The sequence below is a fragment of the Lissotriton vulgaris genome, chromosome 7, assembly GCF_964263255.1.
Source record: "Lissotriton vulgaris chromosome 7, aLisVul1.2, whole genome shotgun sequence".
Classification (NCBI taxonomy): Eukaryota; Metazoa; Chordata; class Amphibia; order Caudata; family Salamandridae; genus Lissotriton; species Lissotriton vulgaris.
Window position 1 is genome coordinate 1,298,983,723 of NC_141695.1, and position 12,133 is coordinate 1,298,995,855.

General features: G+C 40.5%; 1 protein-coding gene across 1 annotated transcript in view; it reads left to right on the top strand.

Moving 5' to 3' along the window:
- Positions 1-10,828, top strand: part of LOC147703536 (vomeronasal type-2 receptor 26-like) — a 115,901-nt gene extending 105,073 nt beyond the window's left edge. Inside the window, exon 4 of the mRNA XM_086928925.1 lies at positions 9,877-10,828. Within this exon, the coding sequence (XP_086785051.1) occupies positions 9,877-10,790 (914 nt within the window). The 3' untranslated portion in view covers positions 10,791-10,828. The remainder of the gene's footprint in view (positions 1-9,876) is intronic.
- Positions 10,829-12,133: the final 1,305 nt, after the last annotated feature.

Here is a 12,133-nt window from a genome sequence, read left to right on the forward strand (position 1 = left end):
GGGCAGAAGGGCACAGAAAATGAGTGGAACAGAAGGCAAAAGGGGTACAAAAACGAGGGAAAAACGAGTGGAAGGCAGACAGGCACAAAAAACGAGTGGAACAGAAGGCAAAAAGGACGCAGAAATACCAGAAAAACAAGAGGCAAAATACAGAATAAAGAAATACAGGGGCAGCTAAGAACAGAAGGCAGAAGGGGCAGAGAGGCACGGGGGCAGCGATTGGAACAGAAGGGAAAACCAGGCAGAGACACGGGGGCAGCGAGGGGTACAGAAGCAAAGACCGGGCAGAGAGAACACGGGGACAGCGAGGGGAACAGAGGGAAGAAAAAGGTGCCCGGACAACGTACAGGCAGCTGGGGAAGACAGACAACAGCAGCCACAGACACAACAGTGAAAATACAGGCAATACAATAAAAGCAATAAAACGCAGGATGAAAAAACCTACCTACGGCCTACCACTGGCCACCAGGGATGAGGCGCAGGTGGTAGCAGAGGGCCTCAAACTTCCTCCGCAGCAGCAGCTGGGGCAGGGAGGCACATGCGGTGCTGTGCGGAGTGGGAGCGACCTACCTGGTGGATCCTAATGTCACCCACGGGACCCTCGCACCAATGGTGGGCGGTCCCATTCTACGAAAGGATGGCGGGCGGACAAAGTACGTCCACCATCCTAATGATGCCCTATGTTTCTATTGATCTCTGAGCAAACTGCTGCAGGAAGGGGCTCTTTGGGCTTTGGCTGGTGTCCAGCAACTACGAATGGGATCAGTGGGCGATATAGGAAGGGGATATCTCAGCTCTTCAGCTCCTACGTGTTCATAAAAATTTGTTGTGACTACCCCCCCCCCCCCCCCCAAAGCTCCCTTGTTTTGGCCAGTCAAGAAATCCCTTATATAGTCTTCTAACAGTCCTTAATGTTTTAAATGTGGGGACCGGGGACCAATCAAATCTTTTTACCCCAAAGGCAGGAAAGATTAAGAATAACACAATTTTGGTACCCGCTGAGTATATTTTGGGCACTGTTCTCAACAACAATGTCACTTGCCAGTCCAAACTAATGGACATTCACTTAAAAGACTATTAGATTTAGACGACCTTCAGTCTGTAGAGAAAGGCTCCTTTATCCATCCTGAACAAATACTGCCTCAATAGAAAGTAACAATTAAATGTGTCCCTTGAAATATAAATAAGAAACCCTTGGCTAAACAGTAAGAGTTAGACCTCTGGGTCGCTCCTCAATACAGTCACAGGTGGGGGTAATCCCTAATCTCTCAGAAGACATAATTATTGAGACAGACACACCTCAATTTGACTCCTTTCTAAACACACTCCTTTGCCATCAACCCCTACACTGGGATCCTCTGTTTGCCCAGGAATAACAACCTAGTACCCCATGGAAGAATCCAAAAATTTGAAAGGAAAGAAGACCAGAAAAAAAGGACATTGAGAGCGTTACTTGGCTTGTCATAGGAGCCTTGGAGGAAGGATGCCGATTTTAAAAAAGTTTGCAAAAAGATTGATAGCAAGGTAAAACAAGAAGAGAAAAATCATGAGGTAGGACTACATTTTCCTATAAAGGGTGCGTTTCTTTCTAGGAAGAAAGAAAAAGACTATTTCCGAACACTTTAACTGGTGTGTGATATTTGGTACATTAAAAAGTACTGTAGAAAATGGTCTACTTGCAAATTGATTCACCCCGATAAAACTCATAAAGACGCTTTTTAGCAAAAGCCTTGTATGGATATTCCATTCCAAAGAGTCAGAATGGATTTGATTAGACCGTTACTTCGATTCACCAAAATATACAACATATCTGTGTTATAGTTGGTTATGCCTCAAAATATCCCAAAGCCATCCCCACCACCAATCAAATAACCCTACCACAAATAGATGTTTTTTTCTAGAATAGGGTTTCTAAAAGGGATGAGATTGTTACTTATGATGGATGTTTTTGTGTTTCAAAATTAATGAAAGAGGTATGCCGAGTTAGGGATCAAACAGTTATGTACATCAGGTTACCATCCCCAGGCAGACAGGTAAGTGCAGCATTACAACGCTACACTAAAACTGACAGTATAAAATCTGGGAGAATGAGGGTCGAAATTTGGTTCAAATGATCATCTTTGCCTCCTTTACTAATTGGTACCAACCCCACAACAGTTTATAGCTCTCTTCGCTTGAGTTACTATTTGATCGAAAGTCTAGAACTTTTATAGGGATGGCAAAAGAAGCCTGGAAAGACAAATAAGTGGAAAACAAAGCCTTACCAGAGTACACCTCCCAATTGCAGATTAGACTTAGGAAACTTAGATAGTTAGTTAAATAAAATCTAGAGAACGCTCAAATTAAACAGCACATTTATGACAGCAAAACTAGAATGAGAGAATTTCAACTGGATGATTTGGTACTCATACTTATTCCGTACAGTGACCAAAAACTGTTTGCTGAGTGGCAGGGTACAGAGAGAGAGAGAGAGAAGAGACATAGGGGCAAAACCTAGCCTTGTCCTCCTCATCTATAATTAATCACACTATGAGGGGCCAGGTTCCAAGAACCTTAATCTAGGGTGCAATCTATGTGGATAAAAATAGATTTGTGGATATATCACCTTACCCACAACTAATGGTGACATGCTTCAAAATAGATGTTATTGCACTCCATGGTAGGTGAGTACTGCCGTAGAGGACTCAACCAGTGCTGGGAGTTTTTAGATTGTGGGAGTTTCAGATATGATTAAAAACCATTTGTGGCAACGATCTTTGTGATCGATACTCTGTTTACTTCCACAATCCTGACCAAACTGTCCACCTCCGCAGTTAATGAATGTACTATAGAGAAAATTAATGAGATCCTAAATTCTGTTTTTGTAATGCACTACTATTCGTTTTCAGTCGAACCATTCACCTCAAAAGTGGAGGGAAAAATGGATAGGAACTGACGTTGTTACCCTGGGGTGGTGGGTATATGGCTCCAGTGATGTCATCAGAGGCCACTTCTGATCTCAATACGAAGTCATCACCCCCTACCAACAACAGAAGAGCATTTAAGTTTTCAAATCATTCTGGTGCCAGGGAATATTCTACAGGTGAGGAATCTGTAAGTAGATAGAGTATCCACCAGAAAGATCATTACTAAAGGTAAGTAACTTTTTCTACTCAGCATTTGTTAGCAATTGGAGACCATCCTTCCCCGTAAAGTGGTAGGCATTGTAGACTAGCACAGGACAACATATTTGGGTGAATTTGGAAACATTGGAAATTTGTCTCTTTTATGCCAGTGGAGCAGATTTAAGGTTGCTTTCTGGTCACATAAAAAGACAGAGTTACTTTAATAAGCATTGTGATGGGGTGGTCCATGTAATTACCTTAGTAATACCTGCATTAACATTAAGGTAACCACATTATGCTGATCACTGCCAATGCTCTTGATAGCAACGTCCTTAGCAGGAAAGCCTGTGCATGCACTTCCATGCCGGATCTTAGTTGCCCCTAGCCGGCCAGCACCTCACACAGGCCCACCGCTTAAAGACTTGATTTTATGCACTGTGGGAGCCCAGGTAATGGTATTAACTTAATGCATTTATAGTTAATGTAATGACCCTGCCAGTGTACACAACACAAGTATTCCCCATTCTATTATTTCATCACTAAATGGAGCAAGGAATCAATGTGCTATTGGGCATTCTGATTGCAATCAACTTGTTTTATTCTGGCACAGGCAGATGCAAAACCAGTGACAAAGGAGGCCATTGCCTAAAGATTTGCATCTGCTAACACTGATTAAAACTTTTTTATTGTTAACATCCTGCAACAGGATGCTAATAATCTTTTTTTTTCAAGCAAATGACTGGAAAGCTAACTTGTGGATTGTTGAAGCATTTTTGTTGTTGCATAATAACCCTTTTTATTGGCACATACTCTGCATCACAGGGTTTTCATATAGCTTCAAGAAGACCCTCTCCTCTAATGATCAGGTTTTGTTGTTCCATTTAGTCAACTATAGGCAGCTATCTTATGGCACTATCACAAGGTGGTGGCATATTGCAAATAAATAACCCCATTTTTGTAAGAGGATAGAGACAGCCCAAAAGTCAAGCTATCATTTTGCCTGGGATTCTGAAAATCACTGGAGCTGCTGATGACTATTCTTAAATCATTTATTGATGATGATCTTAATCAAAACAATAACTAACTCTATCAACTTGCACCCAGCACACAATTTAAAATCCCACACTGGTAACAACATGCAATATAACAGACCAGTTTGCAATATCTTAAAGGCAGGAGACCGAGATGAGCTTGAACTGTTTATTCTGCTAGATTTGTCAGAAGTGTTCAATATTGTTAATGATGCAAATAGGCCTAACATTTACCAGTATATAGAACACTGGGATGTTGGGAGCTCCATTGAAGAAAATGCAGCAGCAGTGGTTCATATAAGCTGGTATAGGCCCGCTGCCCTCACTATTTCAATATCCTAATGTCCTCTGCCTTTCTCTTTACCCTGCCACTCCAAAATATATGGACTGGGCAGGGGAAAGAGAAAGGCAGAGGATCTGCAGTAGAACGCACAGAGCCTTCACCCTTCGATCCTCCTGTAGCTCATAGTGTCACTGGGGCTTCAGAAGAAGGGAGGGGTAAATGCTGCTCAGCTCCTGGTTCTCCCTGGCTTGGTTGGACTACAAAAAACGATTTAGCTGAGCTACAGAGAAGGAGAGGGTGACTTCAACCTCTTTTACAACTCTTGAGTGAATGCTCAACAGATAACAGCTGTAGCCCTGCACACGGCTGTTAACAGTTGAACATTCACAGCAGCATCTGAGAAACAAAGGCTTCAGAGTCGAGGGGATATCAACTCCCTCAATCTGTGATGCCTTTGTTTTTTCTATTAGGACATTCTTCCCTCATGTGGTGGAATGTTGGAATGTTCTAATAGCTTTATAGCACATCCTAGCTGGCTATAGAAACCATTAAAATCCCGCTCCCTTGTTTAAAGCAATATTTATAAGCAGCATTTTATTTTTACCATATTTAATATTTTAGCAGTGCTACCAACATGAATTTTACACGTGGTTAATAGGACTGTTTCTTAATTACAGGTATGAGAAACACTAAAATGTTGGTTTTTCACCACCCCCTTTTCAGAATCGGTTTTTCTCTGTTGGCATAGTTGTGCAAAAAAAGTTCACAATCTTGCAGCTCTCTGTGAATGGTTAGTTTATACCATTAAAATCAAACTCTGGTGCATATTTCACTTTTTTCTTAAAAGAGCTTCCCAATGGGGCCCTAGTGCGTAGTCTCATTTTAAGGCTAAAACAGCTGCAAAGGGAAATTGCCTTTTACTGGTACCACCTTCATTTAAAAAAAGGAAGGTAAAATAATAATCTAATATTATTATTTTTTTCCTTTTTATTAACAGCTTTTTACACATTATTTTCCCCCCCTACACCGGGGGTGAGGAACAGTTTACTATATCAACTCAATCATATTTCCATAAAGAGAAAGAAAAAACAATAAAAGAAAGAACACCTTATGCTATATTGCACATAAAGAAAAAACATATACATCATGAGGGGCTTAGATTTAGAAATAATTCAATCCAACCGTATGGGGTACTTGAGAATTGCCCAAAAAATCATATAACACATTATTTCTTAAAACAAAAAAAAAAGGACACCTGTGACTCCTCCCGCCTACCCTTAATATACTTTTATGAACCTATACATCATATACAATATATACATTACACTTCTTCTTTCCAAAAAAATCATTCATCGCATTGCTGCTTGCTAATCACTTATGGACCCTCCCTTCTGCCCCAATATTCGTTACATCCTTATATACATTATACTTCTTCCTTCCATTTTATTATCGGCTCCCATATTTTTAATCCTAACTTCCTACCATTCTTTCCTTTTCTAGAGTATATTGCTTTTTCCAAACTGTATATACTTAAAACCTTAGCTAACCAGTGCTGGAATACTGGTGCTGACTGCTCAAGCCAGGCTGAAGCAATACATAACCTAAAAACAGCCATAGCGACAAAAAAAAAATAACTACCCTCTCCATGCACATTGCCCGATTCTACTCCCAATAACACAATCACGGGGGTTAAGTTGACGGTTAATTTCAATGCCCTTTGCAAAAACATTTGTATTTCATTCAGTATTATTGATAAACATGGACATGTTGCAAAAATATGTATTATATCCGCCTGTAGACTTCCACACCTAGGACAGTTTATCCCAGTAATCGCCCCCCATTGTGCGAGTTTTGCTGGTGTATAATATAACCGGTATATAGTTTTGAAGTGCTGAGCCTGTAATGATGCAGAGCACAAAATATTGTGTCCTAGTTCTACTGGCATGTTAAAACATTCCACTTCTATATCTAGTTTAACCGCCCAGCTTTCCCCCCACTTAACCATATCATCTGGCTTTGATTCGATTAATTCTGCATAGAACCTTTTAATAGTGCAGTCTACTCCACTATGTATCACCTCAAGTATCGGATTTTTCTCAAAGCCTCTCGGGCCCCCCCTTTTGCTTTCCAGAAAGCTTCTTACTTGGAGATATTTTAAAAAAAATGCCTTGTTGCTAAATCATATTTCTCCTGTAATTGCACAAATTGTTTCATCCCCTGTGTGCCCATCAAGTCCCCCACTTGTTTTATCCCCTTCCGGTACCACTCCATATATACTAAATCAGAAAATATATCCTCAGGGAATACTGTATTGTCTCTTACTCTCGTGTATCTATTAATCATCTCCAAACCATATTTCTTAGTAAAGGCCTTCCAAATATTATAAGCTCCCCAGATGGTCTTGAATCGTGTCCTTTTAAAGTAAGCTGTGTCAAAATGTTTCAAAAATATATTTTTAACCTCTTCCCCCATCAATACACCATATATTGCTAATGATCCTAAATCCTCTTCCCCTTCTACTTCTGCTCCTCCTATCAATCCAATCATATACTGTAGAGCTGCAGCCCAGTAGTAAGATTTCAGATCCGGTAGAGCCCATCCTTCTCTCTCTCTTGGGAGTACCATATATCTTGCTGCTCTCCTAGTTTTGCCTTTAGACCAGATAAATCTGTTAATCATTCCTTCGATCTTTTTAAACCAAAGGTTATCAAACCATAGCGGGATTGTCCTGAAGATGTATAAGAATTTTGGTAAAATTAATATCTTTATGATATTTACTCTACCAACTATTGTGAGGTGTAAGTTGTTGAGTCTATCTAGGTCTTTCCCCACCTTTCTTATAATAGGATCTATGTTTAATTCTACTAACTCTCCTAACTCTGTAGTGATCGTCACACCCAAATAAGTTCCTGTCTGTACCACTTGTGGATCTTGACACACTACCTTATTATTCTTTATAATCTGTGTTTTCCCAGTATTTAAAGAGTATCCTGACACTTCCCCGAATTTTTTAGCCTCCATTTCCAAATATCTAACAGCCTCTGTGGGTACTGGTGTTACAACAGCCACGTCATCGGCATAAGCAAGTATCTTACAATCCCCCTGGGTGTGGCAACTGGAGGTATATTTCCATTCGCTTCCATTCTGCGTATTAAGGGATCCAGATATATAGCAAAAAGTAGTGGGGAGCACGGACACCCCTGCCTAGTACCCCTATTGATTTTTACTTGCTCTGTTGTTCCCGAATTTATTCTTATTGTGGCCACTGGATCTCTATACAGGGTCTTTATTGCCGTAAGAAAACCATTTCCAAAACCCACCCTTTCTAAAACACTCCACAAGTACACCCAGGATACACGGTCAAATGCTTTCTCGGCATCTAACAATAAGACCGAAAATGGTTCCCCACTAACTTCCATTTTATCAATAAGGGTTATTAATTTCCGTATATGATGCGTAGTTCCTCGTCCAGGTATGAATCCATGCTGAGTAGTAGTAACTAGTGGTGTTATTACGCTAGCGAATCTTATTGCCAATGCTTTGGAGTAGATCTTTGTATCAGTGTTCATTAGCGTAATTGGTCTATATGATCCCGGATCTGTAGGTGGCTTTCCTTTCTTTAAGATGACAACTATTTCTGCCCCAGACCAAGAGTTTGGTACTGATAATCCCCTCTGTGCCTGTTGCATAATGCATACCATATCCTTCCCTAACTCTTCCCAGAACACCTTATAAAATTCAAGCGGGATCTTATCCGGCCCAGCTGCTTTGCCAGATGGAAGATTTTTCAGAGCACTTCCTATCTCCTGTTGATCTAATAGATTATCTAGCCTTTTTCTCTCTGTTTCATCCATCTCAGACCCTTCGTAGTCATTCAAATAGGCCACTATCTTTTCAGGATCTTTTACATCATTTTCTTGGTATAGGCTCATATAAAATTTTCTGAAAACTTCTCTGATTTGTTGAACACTTGTTACCACATTTCCTGCACTGTCTTTTATTGCCTTTATCTCCCCAAGCGATACCTTTTGTCTTGCTCTGATTGCTAACATTTTACCTACTAAACTATTATTGATGATGGTATTCACGTTGCATAGTGTGTGAGAATAAAAAGCCAATGCAGGCAGTTTAAGGATTTTGGGGGCCCTGGGCAAAACATATTTTGGGGGCTCAGTTCAGAAAAAAGTTGAATTTACTACTAACCTTTTCAGCTCATTCACAAGCCCCTAAGGCCAGTTCACAGACAGTTTCATCCACTTGTGATGGAACAATTTTCAAAGTGGGGGTGCTGCCATCAGCGTTATGTCAATGAATTCCAAGGGATTGTGAAACATTCAAGCACTACACAAAAAAGTGTGGCTTTATTCATTCAGCAAAAGAGTATTAGGGGTGTAGCATTTCTGTCATTTTTAACATGGGGAAATTGATTCAAAAGTGGCACAAGGGGCTTGTAAATCTGCCCCTCCAATTATAAGTATTTACATTGTGTTGCATTGGAAAAAAGGTGACATCATACAATATTTCATTTCATACTGGCTATATCCCAGCAAGATTGTCATACAGTTCACCTTTGAAAATCCTCTTAAATCTGAAGTCAGAAAAAGAAAACACAAGTCTACATATGAAAAGAATAAGCAACAATTTGCCAGAAGACAAAGCCTGCTATTTGACCACCTTTCCTGAACGCACAGCCAATCCGACAAAATTGCTCATTCACGTTCTGAATTGCAACATGTTTATTTTGGGGGTGCTGCTGCACCCTACGAACCTCTACTTCCAGAACCAGCGGTTCAATCTTTCAAACTATTGGGGCTCTCTTACACAGATTATACCTTTCAGTGTCAGTATGAAGTTGGAAAGTAAGGACATATAAAAACATTTGGATGTATATAGATTGTTTTATTTTTACAAAGGGATCTGGATCACATACCAGGGTGGCCCTTGGAAGATGGGGCGCCTGGGCAATGAATAGTTTCTGCATTCTTCTAAGAACAATGATGTTAATATTACATGTACCTTCCCTTACAGCAATCCGTTTTCTGTCCATCCTTCCAGAAGTTCCACTTGTCTCATGACCAATGATTTGAAAGTGCACTGTGTGTTAATTGCAGTTGCAAAGACAGTTGTAACTAACATAAATGTTTTGTGTTTTGTTTGGTTGATATTTCATAGTTTCATCAGACTTATTAGGAGGAGGAGCCAGTTGTTTTTTATTAGTGGGCGGGAGCACTACCTCTGTTCTTGTCCACCCTTAAAGTTTATTTCCCACTACTCTTTTTTATTCAATTGAATTCAGAACTTTAGATATATTTCTTTTGTGCGTTAGCAAGATATTAATGCCTTTCATTTGCACACATTTTAAGGTAGTAATGCACGTTTTTAATGCCCATGTTTTTGTCAGAAGGTACATTTTTTATTTATTCAAGCTGTCATGACCGTAAGACGTGTTCCCTTTCAGATTCCTCAGACTGCATGAAGTGCCCTGCTGATCACTGGTCCAGCGAGTCGCGAGACAGATGCATACCAAAGTCTGTTACCTTTCTGTCCTACAAGGATGCTCTTGGTTTAACGTTAGCTTCGATATCTATTTTCTTCTTCCTTATAGCATCCTGTGTCTTTGGCGTCTTTGTTTGGTACAAGGACAGTCCAGTGGTGAGAGCTAACAACCGTGGAATTAGCTATATCCTGCTGGTCTCACTCATGCTGTGCTTCCTCTGTGCCATGAATTTCATTGGCCGTCCCATTAAATTGACCTGCATGTTGCGCCAAATCATCTTTGGAGTCATCTTCTCCCTGTGTGTTTCTTGTGTGCTTGCTAAAACAATCACAGTTGTGATTGCCTTCAGAGCCACAAGCCCCAAAAGCCATCTCAAGAAGATCTTAGGTCCAAAGGTAGCCTACATCCTTGTATTGTCCTGTACACTAATTCAAGTGATCATTGGGGTTACTTGGTTGATAACGTCCCCTTCTTTCCCAGAGCACAGCACAAGCCCTACCATGAAAGAGATAATCCTGGGATGCAACGAGGGCTCCATCGTATGGTTCTACAGCATGTTGGCCTTCATGGGACTCTTGGCCAGCGTCAGTTTTCTGGTTTCCTTTCTAGCCAGGAACTTACCTGACAGCTTCAACGAGACCAAGTTCATCACATTCAGCATGCTCGTGTTCGTCAGCGTCTGGCTGTCATTCATTCCAGCCTATCTGAGCACCAAGGGAAAGTATCTGGTAGCAGTTGAAATTTTTGCCATTTTAGTCTCTAGCACTGGACTTCTCTTTTGTATATTTGCACCCAAAGTATTCATAATATTTTTGAGACCAGACAGAAATACACGTAACTATTTAATGTCAAAATCAAAAATAGCTGAAAAGTAAATAAAAGAGTAAATGATAGCAAATGTGATGGTTTCAATTCATAGGGCCCAATTCACAAAGGTAAACTGAGACGAAAGTCTAACTTTATGACTTTTGGTAGTCAAAAAGGGCTTTTACCAGTAGCGCCTCCTCAAGGGAGTGTTGCGAGCGGTCGGCCGGGGCAGGGGAGGGGCAGGGTGGGGGGTAGTAAACCCTGGCATATGGACGAAAGGAGGTAAGTAAAGAAATAAATATATAAAAATAATTACATTGCTCACGCTGCAGCGCCAAATGGCGGAGCAGCACGCCCAATGTAATTTGTTTTATTTATTTATTTATTTACTTACCTCCGTATGGCTGAGTGCCGGAGTTTACTAGCCCTGACCCTTCCCCTCCCCCACCCCACCCCACTGCCCCTCAGCCCTCCTTCGAGGAGCCGCTACTGGCATTTACGAGTATTAAAGTTAGACTTTTGTTTCAGTTTAACTTATGATTTGATCTTCAGTTTAACTGAGACAAAACGCCTAGTCTCAGTTAAACATTAGACCAAAACTTAAGTTAAACTGAGACAAAAGTCTAACTTTACTACTTCTGAATGCCATTTGTGAATACTGAAATTCATAAAGTTAGACTTTCGTCTCAGTTTACCTTTGTGAATCGGGCACACAGTATTTGGCATATCTATGATAGAAATGTGCAAACGTAGAGCAGGCAGTTGGTGACATTTTCTTCTGTAAGACATCACTGTTGCTTTATATGAACATGATTCTGTTCTATAGAGTGGTGAAACGTGCATGAGTATTCCTCTAGAAGGTGGCAAGTTCTAATACTGTATGTACTGCCATATAAGGACTGTAGTTTCTACACATTTTTAGCCAATAAATCTGCAATGCATTTACACTGATAATGACTGAAAAAGATGACTTGTCTCATAAACAAAAGCATTACACTTGTCATGATCTGCTGCAAATTATTTCATATTAATCCATAGGCATATATATTTGTGAGCGATGCACATTAATACAACAGAAATGAACAGAGTATTTGAGTAGCCCCGGTGTAGTTATTTTGGCACACTCAGATGGTAAGCCGAATTGTCACAGTAACCCATAAAAGAAAGGCGTGCATTCCAATTCCATGTAGAGATGGCAGTTAAGGGCCTGGTTCATAGTTTGGCGAAGGGGTTACTCCATTGCAAACGTGGCAGCTATCCAGAAAGGCGGCATTACAATTGGACTTGTACCATGGCGGATAGGATATTCATTACATTTGTGATGGAGCAATCTGTCCGTCGAACTCTTAATTCGGGCACTCAGTATCCTATATCATCCTCAGGTGTAGGTGTGTCTCATTGTACGTTTGTA